At 33.1% G+C, this 20,244-nt stretch overlaps 1 protein-coding gene across 6 annotated transcripts in view; it reads right to left on the bottom strand.

The window, feature by feature from the left end:
* Nucleotides 1-20,244, bottom strand: part of LRRC40 (leucine rich repeat containing 40) — a 52,253-nt gene that overhangs the window by 31,472 nt on the left and 537 nt on the right. Inside the window, exons 1-6 of one of the 6 annotated variants that reach the window (XM_082420351.1) lie at nt 15,400-20,107; nt 14,286-15,075; nt 6,254-6,435; nt 5,046-5,119; nt 3,760-3,889; nt 695-818 (exon numbers count right to left, since the gene is read on the bottom strand). In XM_082420351.1, coding sequence (XP_082276477.1) covers nt 695-818; nt 3,760-3,889; nt 5,046-5,119; nt 6,254-6,435; nt 14,286 — 511 coding nt within the window. In that variant the 5' untranslated portion in view covers nt 14,287-15,075; nt 15,400-20,107. Of the gene's footprint in view, nt 1-694; nt 819-3,759; nt 3,890-5,045; nt 5,120-6,253; nt 6,436-14,285; nt 15,373-15,399; nt 20,108-20,244 lie in introns of those variants that run through there. The other 5 variants (XM_082420353.1, XM_082420352.1, XM_082420354.1 and 2 more) reach the window with 5 other exon arrangements.

The raw sequence follows: 20,244 nt of genomic DNA, 5'->3' as shown, positions 1-20,244 counted from the left end.
ATTTTAACTTTTTTTTAAAAAAGAATTGACAATTTGGGCAAAACTAGGCTATCTCTTGACATTATTACTTATGGACCTGAAGGAGGATACAGCTATAACATAACCACGTATCAAAGGTGGCATCACCTAGGAAAGGGTAATGACCTCTTAGTAAATGTTGAATAAATGAATGAAGAGAGAGAATAGCTCAAAACCTTAATCAATTTCTCAGGTATACAATATTACCACAATTTATAATCTTATTTTCTTTTTCTCTTTTTGATATGCCAAAGTATTGTTTTGGCGGTAATTCTTTTTTTTTTTATTGTTTTGTTTTATTATTTATTTATTTATTTAGGCTGCGCCGAGTCTTAGTTGTGGCACACAGGATCTTAGTTGCGGCATGTGGACTCTTAGTTGCAGCATGCATGCGGGATCTAGGTCCCTGACCAGGGATTGAACCCGGGCCCCCTGCATTGGGAGCACGAAGTCTTACCCACTGGACCACCAGGGAAGTCCCCTGGTAGTAATTCTTTACAAAGTTGCTAGACTACAATGGCCTGGAGAAAATCTGACTAGTTGTTATTGTTTGCATTTACCACCACAAAATCTATTATTTTACTTCTCTGTAACTAACTATATAAAAATTCATTTTTTTAAATGTAAGCTGCACCAATTTCAAATTTTTTTATTTTTTAAAATAGAGAAGATTTACTTTTCATTCCACTTATTTCTGCAGGCAAACTCTTCAGTTGATTACTGGAAAGATTGAGTTGCAGCAGCCTGGATAGAGAAGCAAAACTAGCAGGAACAGTTGTAAGATGATTGTTCGAAAGATCCTTTAAAAAGAGAAAGACAAAATGAATGAATGAACAAGTAAATAAAAAAAGAAAGGATCTCTAAGGGGAATTTCAGAATTCTGAGGGCATTGCAACATTAAAAAAACTATTTACAGATGATATGTTTTGTAACTCTCATTCACTGACAATTTCACAGATCATCATTCATTACCTCAATATACTCTGTGGGCCTACTATGTGCCTAATAATGTAGCAGAGAGGAATTAAAATGAATTCTGACTTCAAAAATATTTTACACAAAGGTTTCTGTTAATATTAAGTCATGCTGTACCATGTTATCATGTTTTCAAAAAAAAATCTATTTGTTCATCCAATATTTGTTTAGTACCTATGATAAATAAGGCAAACTGTATAGTTAAACTGTAATATGAAATGAAAAACATCTTTGCAAGAAAAAAAAATTCTTGGAAGAAAAAAAGTAAGCTGAAAAAAATGGCCATTTTAATTTGAGAGGAAAAAAATATTCCCTCTTCGTTCTGCTGACCTCAGCAAGTCTGCTTTAACTAAGTAAAGAAGTCTACTCTACTCTCTAGTTTTCACTCATTCAAGCTTGCCTAATTAATCTCTATACCTAGATGTTGCTTTAAGTCTTTGTTTCTGTTTTGTCTTTTATGACAGAATATTTTTTTGAAACTCCCTTTAAAAGACAATGTTATGAATCAGGTATTCTTCTTACGACATTCAAATCAGATATAAGTACTACACCAGCTATCATCAAACTGTTAGGTAAGGCAAGTGGCAACAATGAATAAGAAAAAAATGACTTAAAGGAACTGTTCTCTGAAGACCATGATTTAGTCTAACGTTAAACAACTGTAACTCCAAATAAATTAAGAAGATAGAAAAAGGAAAAATGCTAGATCAGTGTATTTTTTAAAACACACTGTTATTATAATAACATAAAATAACATAGTATCATAATCTACAACATCAATATAATAATGTACAACTCAAATACTCTAAGGTCTAAGAATCAACAGATTACTAATAAATAAATATTTTGTAATATCAAAAGTTACTGACACTAAAAGCAATGTAGTATTCTGGATTGGATCCTGGAACAAAAAAAAAAGGACATTAGTGGAAAAACTGGGAAAATATTATAAAACCTGTAGTTTAGTTAGTAATATTGAACCAACGTTAATGTCTTAGTTTTTACAAATATCCCATAGTTATGTAAAATGTTCGCCCATTAAGGTGGGTGAAGGGTAGATGGGAACTTTCTGTACTATCTTTACAACTTTTCTGTAAATCTAAAATTATTCCAATATCAAAAGCTAAAAATAAAAAAAGTTTCTGATAAAGAAAAGATTCACAAATTCTTAAGAAATTTTAAAGAACCCAAAACAACAGAATTGCTAATAAATAATTACTGCAGTTAATGACTAAATTAGATACAAAATAAGTACAGTACATATAAATTAATCATTATTTATGCTAAGTCATTTCTTCAATATTTATTTAGTACCATTGTGTTAGGCAGTTTTTATATAACTTTAAGAAATATTACTAGCTTAACTTATTATAGATCTTATACTTTTAATGTTTTAATATATTGCTGCTCACATTTATGATTTATTTGATAATGAGTCCTTAAGAACACAGTTCTCAGCTGAAACATCCTTTCATTATGCAATGACTATATGGGAACCCATAAGGAAAGTTTATTAGGTTTCCTTTAAGCTTTCTACCAGGCTCTTTTTTTTTTTTTTTTTTTAAATCAATTGCTATCTTTTACCAGTAAATTTTATAAGGAAATCTGATGGCTCCTTCCTTTACCATTCATTTCACCTACCTATGCCTTTTACTTTCCAAACCTTATTTCCAATCTGATCAGATTGAAAAACAAAGAGCTACTAAAGAAATGGTTGAAGAGAGTATGTATTTTGATTTCAAACACTAGAACAGATGGGTGAAATATCAAGAAAAAAATAAGTAAAAGAAGCAATTTTTCCTTGAATAAAAAATAAACTTTAAGGCTACAATGACTAATGAGTTTTTCAAAACATGTAATTGTGACTAGAACAAGAATGTAACATGAAATAACTATGTGGAGTAGAGATTTATACTAGAACATCTGATCTAATATAGCTGAAGTCTTTCAGATAGGATACCTTACAGTAGAGTCTTACTTCTTCTGTGGTAAAGTGGGGGAACAAAAAAAAGGGTACACTTTGAAGTCAGATTATTTCATGTTAAATTCCTAAATTCCTTACATATTAGTTATATGACTTTGGATGAGTTACTTTTTTTTTTTTTTTTTTTTTTACAAGTCTTAGTTTCTTATCTGTAACGGGGATAAAACTATCTACTCTGCTATATGTATAGCAAAGTAATATGTAATATGCTATATGTATAGCAAAGTGCCTATTGTTTGTATTATTCTTAATAGTATGACTAAAATAATACTTGCATTGCTTTATGGTTATCTCTATTTAAGATGTGAAACGGATAGAATAAAAATTTTTACCAGGAAATATGGCCATTTTGAAAAATAGGGTAGAAAAAGCAGGCCCTGAAGGCATTATCTGGACACTTAGAGGACCAAAGGGCCATAAGGGCTACAGAGGAGGAAATGAGAATGGATATAAAAAAGGGAATTGGTATACGCTAAAAACACCTTTCCTCTATTTTGCTAAGCCATAAAAGCCTATGAATAACAAAGTCATCCTCAATGGCTCCTTTCCCAAACTCTATTCCTAAATTAAAATCTAAGGTGATTTCCTTCATAAGAAAAACATAAGAAAATCAAATTTACAATTACTAATTTAGCAATCTAATTGTAATTCAGTTTCTGAGAATCTAGTCTTACAATCAGCTGCCCACGTACCCATGATTTCAATCATACATCCAATTTTTCAGTTTAATGAAAAATCCCACCAGCCCCAAATTATATAAATATTGCAAAATCAAAACTTACTAAATCTTCTAAGTTGGAAAGTTGTTCAAATCCCCTTGGTATGCAAGTTAGTTCATTATGCTGGAGATATAGGCCCTTCAGGTTTCTTAGATTTGTAATTTCTTCAGGGAGTATTTTCAGCTTGTTATGGCTATTGATTGATAAAACAAATGCTGAACAATGTGGTGACAACACAATAAATATTTATAAAGGCATTTTTGCTAATCAACTACCTGGGCTCATTAAAAAAAATGAAGTAAGTTTACTAATTTTAAGTACTTACAAACTTTACATCCTAAAAGCACACACCCATTAAAATGACAGTAATCTAAAGTAATCAAATTGAGAGTTTCAAAGAAATAAAGATTTTTAACCAAACATATAATTTGTAAACTTTTGATTGGTTCCTTTTAATCAACTTGATTTTACATATAAAAGAATACATTGGGCTATAATTTTTACACTGCATATGAGTTTTAGAATTTTGACAAAAATGTGCACATACATACACTACAATGAAGTCACATTTTACATGGGGATTAGGTTTCAACTTAGCACTCAAGACAAAAATAGCTATTTCTGTTTGAGGGCCTGGCATGTCCAGATGAATGCAATATGCAACTCCAGTCTTATTTTTCACCAAATAAGGACTGTTATTTGAGGAACTGTTCTCCCTCAAACCAGTTAACTCCAGAAAACTGCAACTTTATCATGCTGTGTTAGATAGATTTATATCTATTTTATAAGCCCCAGCTTTTCAAACTATGTTTTGAACACTTAAACTTTTTCATTTTTTTCTCCTAAATTAAATCATCCCTAATCCCTTTCCCCCTGTGTATATATAACATATAAGGCAGTTATTTTTCTTTAAAGTCTGAGTGTGTACTGAAGGGCAAACAGAGTTAGCTAGGGCCTTAGCCACCTGGCTTCCCATGTACCTATCAGTGAGTACCAGACGCATACCCATGGAATCCCAGGAGTCCTCAGAAAAGTTTAAAAACTACTAATATTGAAAACATGAAATTTTCCTCATTATAACCACTAAAAATTATTTCATACAAATAAAAAGTATTTTTAAAAAAATCAACTGGCCTTAAATTTGTAAAACCAGAAAACATGCAGGCAATTCTAAAACAAAAAATAAAATAATCTGAGAATTAAAACTTAAAATTATTATTCTGCTTAATCACTTTCTGAGATAATACAAAACATTTTTTACATGTTAGAAAAAATGTTTGAAAAAAATTTTAAAGAATGTTAGATTTACACCCTTATACTAGCAATACTGAAATAAGCTTAAATTTTACCTGACATTAAGTTTCTGAAGATTTTCTAACTCTCTTATAGCAGAAGGAAGGGATGTCAGCTGATTATCATGTATCTAAAAGTTATTAAAAGACGCAGTCAATATCTTAGTCTTATAATTAACCATGAGCTTTGCTATTGTACAATATTCTCTGATGATAGTCTCGTTATTCTAGCTCAAAAGCATAGTTGGGCTACTGGTAATCTGTTTTGAGTACAGAAGAGAAAAAGGAGTTTGAAATTGACCAAACTGCTGCTCATAAATCATGAAGTGATAAGAGATCAATTTTAAATATTACAGTTAAAAAAAAACTTCACCTCATTGAGTGGAACTTCAATCTCAAATGAGAGATGACAGGGTCAGAAATTAACAGCCCTCTGATGGTATGATTTATGTCAACATTTACAAAAAATAAATGAGGAGGGGGACTTCTCTCATGTTCTTACAGAATCATATTGCTTTCAAGGTACAAGGAACCTTTAAGAGAACACTTATGCCAATCCATTCATTTTACAAATGAAGAAAATACAAACTTCTCTAGAAATCTGACTACATCCAACTTTTTCAGACATGAAATGGAAAATTTTTGATGATCCTAAGTAAAGTATATCAGAAGTCTGTGGATTATGAAATAAACTACTCATGACATGGCAACTAGGGATTAAAAACATAGTCCCTGAATAAACACACAAAAATTTAAGCCCAATAATTTAAGTCAGTCTTGGAGATAAGTTACCCCAAAAAACCCCCAAAAAACCAAAAAAAAACCCAAAACCAAAAACAAAACAATATTAAATACTTGCTTTAACATCTAGAATAATAATGATACAAATAATAGAAATTAAAAAAAAGACGAGCAGCAGCAACCACTTGTTAAATACCAATTCTGTCTGTATGCATTAACTCATTTAATTCAAAGAACAATTTTTAAAAACAGGTAGTAGTACCAGTCTCGGTTTATAAATGTGGAAACTGAAGCACAAAGAGGTAACTTTCCCGAGATCACACAGCTATCAAGTGGCAGAGTCAAAATTTGAAGCCTGATGTTCTGACTCTGCATTCTTAACCATTATGCTATGCTGAACACAGTAATTTGTTATTCTTCCTTGCACTCTACCGATTGAACATGGGTATTCTATTTCTCAAAGCCTAAATTTAGCTTTAGAGTCTCTTCAGACAAAGACCCATATTTATAATCAGTCAACTTACATCAAGAACAGTCAGTGCAGGAAGGAGTCGGAGGTCATCAGTAAGTGACTGAAGTTTATTGTTTGATATGATTAGTTTGGTCAAATCTGTCTGTTCCCACCATCGCTCAGTAGCACTGAATGAAAGATTCTGATTAGCTTCTTCAGGGATATCCACATTTATTCTCCAAACACACTGAGGCACTATTTCCACCACCACCACACCAAAAAAAAAAAAAAAGAAGGGAAAGAAATGAGATACTAAGTACATATGTTTATAACAGCTATTCTGCTTATCTACTGAAAAGAAGTTTCTGAAACACTAAAAAAACACTTTCAAATAAATCAAACAAATAGCAATGAATTACAACTACATTACAGTGGAAGTTGATTTTATTCCAAAGCAGAATATTGGATATGTATTTTTCATATAAGATCTCACTCTTATCTTCATTCAACTATATTTACTACATACATTCCCTGCACAGCATATAGTGGTTAGATATACAAGACAAATAAAGAATGGACTCTACCATTATGCTACCATAACAGAGAACGTATGGAAATCAACATTTAAACTAACTCATTTATATCTCATAGCAACTCCGTGAGGTAGGTGTTATTTTCACTTTACAGATGAGAAAAATGGGGCACAGAGAATGTATCATTTACCCAGGGTTATATAGCTAGATGGGATTTAAACCCTGGAAAAACTAAATTGTCTTTGCTTCTCAGTGAATATTTGTAAGGTACATCTGACTCTGGTAGCTGCTCTCTATTTTATCTGACGTACAATTTTATTTCTTATCCCATCACACAACATTGTATTACTTCTGTTGCAGCATATACAGCAATTCCTTTGACACTGCAGATAAGACTGTTCAAGTTAAACAGAAAGAGTCCAGGTTTATCACTATAACACTTGAAGATCTAGAAAATATTAACTTGCTCTAGTGCTACAGCAGAACTATTTTAAATAGTCCTTCATTCCTTGATACCAGTAGGACGATATATGGGTATAATCTAGAACTTTAGCTAATATTAATCAAGGCAACCATTGGTTATGCCTTACAGTTATTAAATATCATTTTAAAATGACATTAAATGGAAAGGTGCGGTCAAAGTTTCAAGTTCACGACACAATCAGGTCGAGCAATCCAATACAATGGTTTTACAGAAGCAAAGCAAAGTTTCTGAAATCCGTTCACTCAAAAAAAATGAGGTACCTATATTTGTATTAGAATAAATTATAAGATCCCTTTCCTACCCTTCTCTCTGCCTAAGCAATCTGCATTTCTCTACCCTTCTATCAATGAATCCCCAGCAAATGGGAATAAAACAGAATGAAAATCCACCCATGTTTATGGACAGAGGTTTATTTTTAAAGCAAAGCAAACAAACAAAAACCACTCTTTCCAACTCTTTGAGCACAAAAGCAGCATAAAATGTATCTTCACTGTTGTTATTATTACTTTGGTGGGTAGATATGGATGACTGAGTGGGAATGAGAAACACACATCAGCCCAGCACTAGCATGTGAAGTTACTGACACCAAATGAGTCAATAGAAATGGGTACGTTTATGTATTTGACTAAAAATCAATGTTACCCTTAAGCAAAAAAAAGTTACAAATGTGCCATACCAGTTTGGATCACCAACAAAAAGCTCCAGAACAAGAACAAAAAAAAAAAAAAAGGCAAGACAAAACAATACAAAACATAAAAAAAATGTATGGAAGAAGCTATGTGATATGCACAAGTCTACTCCTAAAGAAAATATGTAGAGCATTGTGCATATATTTTTCTCTTAACATCTATACATAGGTACATTAAGACTATTATACTTAAAAGGCAATGTAATAGAAAATATCTTTTTTTGTAAGGAGGAAGGTGGAGAACACAAGAAATTTGTATACAACACAACAACAATATCTGTTACCCATCAACTATACTAAATGAATGTTAAAATTTTATCATTATTACTTCAGATATTTTGGTTAACCAAATTTGTCTTTGTAGGAACTATCACGGGATGGATAATTGTTGATACCATACTGCTGTTATTAAATATATATCAATTTGCTTTTCCATAAACATTGACTTACTGCTCATTCTTTTCCCCATTGTTTGTGAAATATCTCAATTTCTTCAAGAGTTTATAGCACCAAGATTCATGTCACTTTTCTTCCCTCCCCACAAATATGAAGAACCACTGAAAGGTATATTGTCCTAATTATTGAGGAATTCGGTGGAGCCATCCTAAAAGTAGCTTACCAATTCACAAAACAGAAACTACCAGGTAAAAAATAAATGTCAATAGGCACATTTAATGTGAAAAAAATTTACTATGGAGTTAGGTTTATTTGCTGTATGTAATTTTTAAAGTTATATATATATGTCAAATATATACATAAATTAAAAAATAGTATAATGAAATAATGTTCCACGTACCCACCGCCCACATTTAACAGTTATCAACTCATGGCCAATCTTGCTCATATATAATCCCATCTCACAATGATCTAAACTACAATCTTAGGAAGATAGAAGAGAACAAAATAAACCCAAAGTAAACAAAAAAAGAGTAGAAATCAATGACATGGAAAACAAATATGGTAATAGATAAAAAGCAATAAAACCAATACCCAGTTCTTTGAAAGTGGGAATATCACTACCAATCTTACAGATGTTAAAAGGATAAGGGAAGGGGCTTCTTTGCTGGCGCAGTGGTGAAGAATCTGCCTGCCAGTGCAGGGGACACAGGTTCCAGCCCTGGTCCGGGAAGATCCCACATGCCACGGAGCAACTAAGCCTGTGCACCACAACTACTGAGCCTGCACTCTAGAGCTTGCGAGCTACAACACTGAGCCCATGAGCTACAACTACTGAGCCTGTGTTCCACAACTACTGAAGCCCGTGCCTAGAGCCCATGCTCCGCAACAAGAGAAGCCACCGCAATGAGAAGCCCGTGCACCACAATGAAGAGTAGCCCCCCCACCCTGCTCACTGCAACTAGAGAAAGCCTGCGTGCAGCAACGAAGACCCTAAAAATAAATAAATAAATTTATTTTTAAAAAAAGGATAAGGGAATATGATGAACAACTTTATATCCATACATTCAACAACTTAGAGGATATGGACAAATTCCCTGAAAGGGGGAAAAAAATAAAGCACAACAGCAACAGGAAATCTGAGTAGCCTTTTGAAAGGGTTCCTGGACCCAATTCCAGTGTGCATATTGTTCCCCACACAATCAATTCTCAGACACCCTCCTGGTGTCTCAACTCTGATACTACTAGGGGACATAGAATCAGATTCCACAAGTAAACGGCTCAGTCCCACAAAACTGCCCTCCACTTCAGAGGCCAGTCACAAGCCCAGCTTATTACCAGTACTTCTGGTCAATTGCCTATAAATCAGAGGTTCCCACAACTCCCTCTTTGGGTTTAGTTAATTTGCTAGAATGGCCCAGAGAACTCAGGAAAACCCATTTACTCACTAGCTTACAGATTTATTACGAACGATATTAAAGGATACGAACCAACAACCAGATGAAGACATACATAGGGTAAGGTCTGAAAAAGGGAGCTTCCATCCTTGTGGAGCTCGTGGTCCGGCACAATGGCACATGGGAGCATACTGGTTCCCTAATGTGGAAGCTCTCAGAACCCTCTCCTTTTTTGGTTTTTACAGAGGCTTCATTACATAGGCATGATTGATTAACTCATTTGCCATTGGTGATTGATTCAACCTCTATCCCCTCTCTCCTCTCCAGAATCAGGGTTTCTGATTCTGATTCTATCTGTGGTTAGTTCTCCTGGCTACCAGCCTCCGTCCTTAGGTGTTTTGCAAAAGTCACTTTCATTAACATAAACTCACTTGTGGTATTAAAGTCTTGTTAACAAGACACCATTTCACTTTTATGGCTCTGAAGCAGTATTTTGGGGGTTTTGTTTTTGTTTTTCGGGAACTGAGGAGAAGAAACCAAATATTATAACAAAGGATGCTCCCATTGCTCTTATTATTCAGGAAAATTCCAAGGGTTTTCGGAGCTGTGGGCCAGGAACTATGGATGAAGACCAAATATCTCTGAGAAATATATTTTGGTCATCTGAATAACCAAATATATATATTTCTTATAAATCACAATAATGTACATTGTATCTACCAAAGAAATTAAACTTGCTATTTAAAACATTCCCACAAAGAAAACTCCACTTCACTGGTGAATTCTACAGACATTTAGAGTAGAAATGATACTGATTCTACAGACTGTTTCAGAAAACAGAGGAAAGAAAAACTCCCAGCTCATTTTATAAAGCCAGCACTACTCTGATACCAAAATCAAAGACATTAAAAGGGGGGAAAAAAAAACAAAAACAAAAAACCAAATCTAAACACCATGACCAAGTGAGTTATATAAGGAATGCAAGGCTGCTTTAACATTTGAAAATGAATCAGTGCAGTCGACCATATTAACAGAAAAAGAGTAACACAACATGACTGTCAAGGAATTAAAAAAAAAAAGCATCTGACAAAATTCAACAATCATTCAAGATAAAAACTCTCAAAAAACTAGGTATGAAAGGGAACTCCTTCAACCTGATAAAGGGTATCTTTGAAAAATCTACAGCTAACAAAATACTTAATGGTGAAAAACTCAGTGCTTACTCTCTAAAATTGGGTACAAAGTGAGGATGCCCATTCTTACTGTGTCAATATTTTACTAGCAGTTCTGACTAATGCAACAAGGCAAGAAAAATAAATAAAAGCCATTCAGATTGAAAAGGAAGAAGCAAAACTCTCTCTATTAGCAGACATGAACATCTATATAGAAAATCTTAAGAAAGCTACAAAAACAATTATATGTAATGAGTTTAGAAAGGTCACAGACTTCAAGCTTAATATACAAAAATCAATTGTGTTTCTACATATTAGCAATCAGTAACTGAAAACATTCTTAAATGCTTAAAGATTTACAAGACATAACATCTAAAACCACGAAATACTCAGTGTTAAATTTAACAAATATATGCAAAACCTATGGTACGAAAATACAAAATATATGAAAGACTTCTGGTTTTTGCTGTAAAAACTTAAAGAAGGTCTAGATAAGTAGAGAAATATACCACGTTACAGCTTGAAGACTCAATATTTTTAAGATGTCACTTCTCAAAGTGACTTATAGATTCAGTATAATCCTAATCAAAACCCCAGAAGGCCTTTCTGTAGAAACTAACAAGCTAATTCTAAAATGTATACTGAAATGCAAGAGAACTAAAATAGATTAAACAATTTTGAAACAGAAGAAAGTGATAGGATTTAACAGTACTTGATTTTAATTTTTACCATAAAGCTTATCAAGACAGTGTGGTATTAGCACAAGGACAGACATACAGACCAACAGGAGAAAAAAAAATGAGTTCAGAAAAAATTCTAGGCAATAAAATAATGTCAATTAATATTCAACAAAGTTGCCAAAATAATTTAATAAGAAAGGAATAGTCTTTTCAACAAATGTTCGTATAGATAAAAAATGAACCTCAACCTTTACCTTGTGACACACTCTAAAATTAATGCCAAGTAGATCACAGACTGAAATGTAAAAGATAAAACTATAAAAATTCTATAAGAAAGCAGAGGAGAAAATCTTCACAGCCTTGGGATGGATAAAATTTCTCAGTATAGAAAAAGTACAATCATAAAAGAAAAAAATTGATAAATTGGACTTCATCAAAATTAAAAACTCTTATGTTTTTCTAAAGAAATTGTTCAGAAAATTAGGCAAGCCTCAGACTGGGAGAATATATTAGATAGATACCAATATAGATATATAATATATCTGAGGACTTGCATCCCCAGAATATAAAAAGTCTTATAACTCAGTAAGACAAACAGCCCAATTAATAATAGACAAAAAAATCTGAACACTTGGCAAAAGATATACAAAAACTAATGAGCAGTTGAAAAGATGCTCAACATCATTAATCATCAAGGAAATGTAAATAAAACCATAAGGAGATACTGTAACACAACCACAAGAATGGCTAATGTTAAAAATAATGACAATACAAAGTGTTGGTAATGATGTGTGGCAACTGAATCTCTCATGTTACTAGGGACAAACATTTTGGTGAATTCTTATAAAGTAAAATATGCACTTATTATTATATGTCCAGCGATTCCACTCTCAGGTACTTAACTCAACAGAAATGATAACATATGTCTACACAGACTGTACTTGAAAAATCATAAGCAGTTTCATTCATAATAGCCAAAAGCTAAACACAGCTCAACAGGTAAATGGATAAACAAACTGAAATACATACATACAATGGACTATTACTGTTCAACAATAAAAAGGAACTACTTATGTAAACAATATGGATGAACCTCAAAAAACATTCTAAGCAAAAGAAAAATTGCAAATGTATAATTCTATTTGAATTAAATTCTAGAAGAGGCTAATCTATATTGACAAAAAGCAGACCACTGGTTCCGGGGAGCTAGCAGTGGGGGTAGACTGACAGCAAGGGGAACTTTTCAAGTACTGGAAATGTTCTTTATCTTGATTTTGGTAGAGGTTACACAACTGTATATATTTGTCAAAACTCATTAAACTGTACACTTAAAATGAATGTACATACTGTTTGTAAATTATACCCCAATAAAGATAACTAAAGACAAAGAGTGACAATTTTTTAAATATAGATGATGTAATATATCAAGACAATCTTATGAATGCAGATGTACACATATGTATATACGTGAATGAATAAAAAAATTGAAGTGTGTATATGTGTATGTGTGTGTGTGTATATATATATATATATATATATATATATATATATATATATATATGTTTCTCACAGGGTAGATAATACCCTTAAGCAGCACTACCCAAAAGACCTTTCTGCAATGATGGAAATATCCTGTGTCTGCCCTATTCCATATGGTAGCCACTAGCTGCATATGGCCAATGAGCACTTATAATGTGGCTAAAGTGACTAAAGAACTTGATTTTTAATTTTATTTAATTTTGGTTAACTAAAATTTAAATAGCCATATGTGACTAGAGACTTCCACAATGGATGGCGTGATCCTTAAACACTGAAAAAAGATTTCTTTACATGTTTTTTTGGGCAATTCATTCTTTCTTCCATTGACAACAGCTAATTACAGAAATAGGGAGTCACAAATGGGTTGACAGCAGAGAACTGTCTAATTTGAGGAAGATACTTACAAGTGGGTAGGTGAAGAAACAGAGAAGAAATAAAAAACACGTCTAAAATGGTGTTTACATGGATGAATAAAAGAATGTGCAGCCAGTAAACTATAGGAGCAATAAATCATGAGATTAAAAAAATTTTTTTGACTCCTTTGTACAGTTTCATAAATATAATGATCATGCACAGTATACAATAATAACTGTTTACTTAAGGCAGAAAATCATACCTATTAAAGTTTATATCTAGTCTAGGTTGATTACCATCTTCTAAAAGATTGTAAATATATTCAACTATGATACACAGTATAGCATCACGGACATACCACTGACCAAAGAGTCAGGGACCTAAGGCTCTGGTTTAAACTGTATAACTAATCAAACTGGCCAGTAACCTAGTATCTCTGGTCCCCAGTTTCCTCGTTGATTAAATGAGAGGGCCCTACTGTCACTTAAATGCTAGAATCCAATAATAGCAGTACAAAAAGGCTTTTGCCAGGTGCAGGGTAATATTTTGGTAATAGTTTATCTTACAAATGCCATTTACAAGACTGTCTACCCAATTATGAGCACTTTAAAAGAATAAACCAATAGATCAAGTCACTCTGTAAAGGATCCGGGAAAGCTCATTGATAAACATTCCAATTTTCTCCACAGTAGTTTATGAATGGCCACCAATGGCCTCATTACATTAAACAAAGAATTCCAAATTGATAAACCATAATATTATAGTGTCACTTTGAGGCTATCTTTAAAGTTTAACACACACACACACACACAAAAACACACACCCCAAAGTAAAATTAAAAAGTTATATGGAAGGCATTAACTCAGTTGCAGCTTTAGGTTGATTCAAAGGAATATATCTTTGTGGTTTAGAACACATGAACCATTGTTATTTTAGAATGCATGAAGAGAACACTTCTTTCCTGAAGTCCAGGATACTGTAAGAAAAAAGCGAAACAATGTTAAACATATAAAAAGGAAACATGTTTACTAATCACTTTAAGAGAAAAACACGCTTGAAATTATTACATTAACTTGAGGGTACATTCAGTTTTATAGTGAAGACAAGCCTCACTGAAACTATAATTCCATTCTTCCCAGCCTGTATTTTTTCTCTTCTACTCAAGAAAACATATTAAAATGCAAGTGAGTGAACATGATATTAATATAAGGGTAAGTTTAAATTTGCACTAATTTATTAAATAAACTTTGGCATTGGCGATAACTTGGGATACACATCCCAACAGGTTAAAATACTAACATTTAGAAATATATCAACAGATCAAGAAATAGGAATGGGATTTTCAATTAACTATCAAGGTCCTTGTTTTATAATCTAAACAAGTAGACTTCCCTGGATTTCAGTATACTAAAAATTAAATGTTCACCTCAGATTTTGCCATTACATATGGATTAAGTCACTTGCCTCGTGTTTTCATTTCTAAGAACTGTTTAAGAATTAGCTTGTTTTGATGATCTACTCACCTGGAAGCACAGTTTCTTTCTGGAATGATTTGTTATAAAATCTGGATACTGTGGTTAATTCTCATTAGCTTTTTAGAATATAACAGTAAATTCCATTAAGACAATCAGGAGTCAAAATACAGAGTTAAACTAAATAGTAAAGCAGAACATGGTTAATACAGATTTAAGGATGGTTATTTAAAATCTTAGTAAACATATGGTTTGTTACACTTTTTATTATGTCACAAAAAACTGTACAAACTGAATATGGCAAATTTTCATTACCCTAAAACAGACAACATGACATCTTGAGGCCTAGAAGCCCTAGACCTATTTACTTAATTCCACAAACAGAAACTAACCAAACTGCTCTCTTCAAGATAAGGAATGATAGCCTTACACCCATATTTCTCTTTCAAATAGTATGGTTTCCAAACTAATTTAATTGGCTTATTTAATAAATTATCCACTTACCAATGTTCCTGTCAGTTCAATAGTGTGGTTTCCTTTAGAATTTACAGCATTCTTTTGTTCCAAACACTGGCCCCTCTTACTTTCATTAAGTTTTTGATGAGTCATTCGAAAACATTCCTACACTACTGTTCTGCCAAGGTCATGCAAGCACAAGGCAACAATCAATACCTCCTTTTCAATTCTACTTTCATTTTATCTGGTCCAATGAAAAAAAGCTGCAATATCTATACTGAACAAAAGATAATATATTCCCACACTGCTACTCATAAAAAGAGCTGTCACTTAGAATTTCCAGAATATTTCTAATATTCTTCTTTGAAGTTGGTTACTATTAGTTATTTTGTTTGGGTATACCTTTCTAAGTAACTTATAGAACTGACACTCAGAATGATGACTCTAAAACTGCCAACAATATTTGGATGTTTAAATTAATCACAATATTCACAAGATAGTCTATTATCTGATTATTTTAATGACTATTTTTCAAGTGCCCCTGAAAAATGTACAAATAGAAGTCAAAAAAGCAGAACTCAGTACAATTCCAAATTTGTTAAAAATAAAAAACAGAAAGTAAGTTAAATATACATATTCACACACACACACACACACACACACACACACACACAAACTATAAAAGAAAAACCTCCAAAATATCAACAATGATAACCGTAGACGGTTATTTTCATTTTTTATGCTTTATATAGATTCTACTTTTTCTATAGTAGACATATTGGTTATATAAAGAGGAAAATAATAAATAGTATTTTTACAAAAGAACTAGGACCTAGTTCTTTCGCAAAGGAACTAGAAAAGAAAGTGTATCTAAAAACCCTCAAGAGTCGACAGATTTCAGTTACCGGTAAATATTTATCTGCACTGTACGGGTACCAGTTAACAACCCCATGTAGTTAATAAAATGCCTCACAGCTCTTAGAAGTGACCGCATTAAGAAGAATCCATTCCAGGAGGCCACCATTTAATAACAAGAATCAATAGAATTTTTGGGGGGAGGGATAAATTGGAAGATTGGGATTGACATATACACACTACTATATATAAAATAGATAACTAAATAATAAGGACCTACTGTATAGCACAGGGAACTCCACTCAGTACTCTGTAATAGCCTATATGGGAAAAGAATCTAAAAAAGAGTGGATATATGTATATGTATAAGAGATTCACTTTGCTGTACACCTGAAACTAACACAGCATTGTAAATCAACTATACTCCAATAAAAATTTAAAAAAAAATTAAACCAAAATAAAACAAGAAAAAAGTAACAAAATGGAAAGAATGAAAATAAAATAATATAGATTTAAACTCAAATGTATCAATAATTATATTAAATGTAAACAGATTAAATGCTGTGATTAAAGAAAAAAAGATTATAGCAACCATGCTACAGGAAGGGCTGAATTACCCTTCCATTCTTACAACAGAAAATGATACTGCAAAACCACTGTCATATGAAGAAGTGACTAAAGAATTTGATGTCAAAAATGTAGTAAAGAAAGCATTATAGAAATCATGCACTGTATATAGCTGTTAGGTAGTTAGTAAAAAAATATATATTGTTATCTTTCTGAAAATTGGAACGTTTTTGGTATTTGTTAGCTTTAAATTTTTTGTTAGCTTTAAATTTTTAAAAAATGTATTATGATTTCTTTCAAAATAAAAATCCACATTTGCTCTTAAAAAAAAGAATCAACAGAATTTTAACTGCTTTTTGTTATATACACCAAAATTAAAGGTTAGGTTCTATTTTTCCAATTTAGAAACACTGGACCTGACTGCACTTTACAAATACATTTATATAATCACATAAATATATAGGAGGAAAGAAAGACCTGGAGTATACAGTCTGCCCTCTGTATCCTTGGGTTCCGCATCTGCATATTCAACCAACTGCAGATCAAAAATATTCAGGGAAAAAAAAATTCCAGAAAGTTCCAAAAAGCAAAACAAAGGCCCTCCTAGGTTTTTACCCAAATGAATTGAAAACTTATGTCCACACAAAAACCTGAACACAAACAGCAGCTTCATTCATAGTTGCCAAAAACTGGAAGCAACCAAAATGGCCTTCGAAAGGTGAATGGATAAACAAAATGGTACATCCGTACCATAGAATATCATTCAGTGTTAAATGAAATGAGCTATCAAGCCATGGAAAGACATGGAGGAACCTTAAATACACATTACTTAGTGAAAAAGGGCAGTCTGAAAAAGCTACATACTGTGTGATTCCAATTATATGACATGTTGGAAAAGGCAAAACCATAGAAAGAGTAAAAAGATGAGTGGCTGGGACTTCCCTGGTGGCGCAGTGGTTAAGAATCCGCCTGCCAACGGAGGGGACACGGGTTCGAGCCCTGGCCCAGGAAGATCCCACATGCCGCAGAGCAACTAAGCCCATGTGCCACAACTGAGCCTCAGCTCTAGAGCCTGCAAGCCACAACTACTGAAGCCCGCGCACCTAGAGCCTGTGCTCCACAACAAGAGAAGCCACCGTAATCAGAAGCCCTCACACCACAACGAAGAGTAGCCCCCGCTCTCCACAACTAGAGAAAGACCGCGCGCAGCATCAAAGACCCAACACAGCCAAAAATAAATAAATAAATAAATTTATTTAAAAAAAAAAAAGATGAGTGGCTGCCAGGGCTTCTGGAGAAGCAGGGTAAGGAATAAATAGATAGGGCTCAGGTGATTTTTAGGGCAGTGAAAATATTCTATATGATACTGCAATGGTAGATACATGACATCATGCATTTGTCAAAACTTATAGAACTGTATAAGACTAAGAGTGAACAGTAATGTAAATAATGGACTTTAATTAATAATGATATATCAATATTGGCTGATCAATTGTGACAAATGTACCACATAATGCAAGATGTTAATAATAGGGGAAACTATGAGCTGGGGAGAGAGGGTATATGAGAACTCTCTGTACTGTCTGTTCAACTTTCTGGAATCCTAAAACTGTTCTAAAAAAACCTTAAAGTACGGTTGTTGGGGGAAAAACGATTTGCTACTGTTGTTGTTGTTAAAGTATAGGATTCCGAAAAGAGACAGAGGCTTTATTGTAGACGCTTAGGGGCAAGATTTCAAAAGACTTTTTTTGTTTGTTGTACTAAGAACTTTATGCTGAATCTTGTGGGCTACTGGGAGTCATTAAATGTGAATGACATAGTAAGATCTTTGCTTTGGAAAGATAATTCTTGGTAATGACACTGATTTAGAGGGTGAGATTTAAGACAAGAAATTCAGGAAACCACTTAGGAGGCTATTGCAATAATAATAGCAATGGCCATTTTTTACCATGTACTTTTTATGTACCAGGCCTTTTATGTGTATTATCTCCTTTAAACCTTAGTAGGTCCTATTCCTACTATCACATTATAAATGAGAAAATAAAACACAGGGAGATTAAGCGTCTCAAAGTTACCTGAGCAAAGATATGGAGATAAGAAGCATGGCCCCATACTGGACTACAAATAGTTCAGAATTACAGCAGTTTGGATATCAAAGGCTGAGAGACAAGAGATGAAGTTGAAGGCTACAACTAGATAAAGAAACACTTTCTATATTATGATAACAAGAATTCCTTTTTTATATATAAGCTATAGATACCATGTGCCTCTCCCATTTATATCTTTTGTCTCCTATGAAATATTGTACCTTCAACATAATTTGCTGAGTACCTAGTATGTGCCAGATATTATGTTAGGCTCTGTTTATACAATAATGACCTAAACAGCCCTGATCCATGTCATCATGAAGCTAGGAGTCAAAATTCATTTGCTCCCTGAAACTTTAATAGACTAAACCATCTGGATCCAATCAATAAGTACATTCCAGCACACACTTAGTATTTGGGAGTACTCATTCATTTACTTATTCCTTCCACAAATGTTTAATAAGAATCTACTATGTACTAAGCACTATTTTGAGTGCTAGGAACACAACAATTAATAAAACAAAGCTTCTTGACCACCTACAACTAATACTCTAGCGGAGAAGAGAAGACAATAAACAAATAAATACATAATATAAATTCTGATAGTAATAAATGCTATTAAAAAAACAGAGAATACATGTTAGCAATGGTATTTAGATAGGGTAGTTAGGAAGGGCCTATCTGAGCAGAGTCCTACAGGAAGCAGAGTGAACCCTAGTCAGGTATCACGTAGAAAGTTCCAGGCTTTGGAAAAAGCAAGTGTATATGCACATCTGTAGTGTTAGAATACTAATGTCCCCATTGATTAAAAGCTTTTCTAGGTAGAGCAGAGATTTTGTCATATACCCTTTCATTCATTCAGCAAGTATTTGTTTGCATGGTCAACTCTATACATGGCACAATAAAAAAAGCAGTCATTACAAAGAAATGGAAGCTTTTAATCCCAAGTAGCCTTAAACCTAAATATAAGTAGAGGAAAACAGGAGGAATGCCATAATCTCTCTCTCTCCACTTCCCACTCCCTCCCGTATACAACAGAAAATCAGAAGAGCATCTGGCTATTATTCATTCATGGTGTCCAGATATGTGCTTTTTATCTTTACTAGATTTTCAGGATGGCCCCAAATTCACTCTGTATGGCATCCATCTTGATCTTCAATTTAGGATTATGTTCATTATTCCTTGTATTTAGGATTCTGTCCAGTTGCACACAGAAAAGGGTCTTGATAGAGAACAGTAGCATTCACTCTAAGTTCACAAAGGAGCAGATAAAATACAGAATTTTAGCGCTGATAACTGCCCTAAGTGATTAAATTAAGAGGAGGAACAGAGGGCCAAAGAAACAAAGCATGTGCCCATCACTTGATAGCTAATTTAGTCAAAC

Source organism: Balaenoptera physalus (genome assembly GCF_965194825.1).
Source record: "Balaenoptera physalus genome assembly, chromosome: 1".
Classification (NCBI taxonomy): Eukaryota; Metazoa; Chordata; class Mammalia; order Artiodactyla; family Balaenopteridae; genus Balaenoptera; species Balaenoptera physalus.
This window is presented reverse-complemented; position numbering and strand designations above follow the sequence as displayed.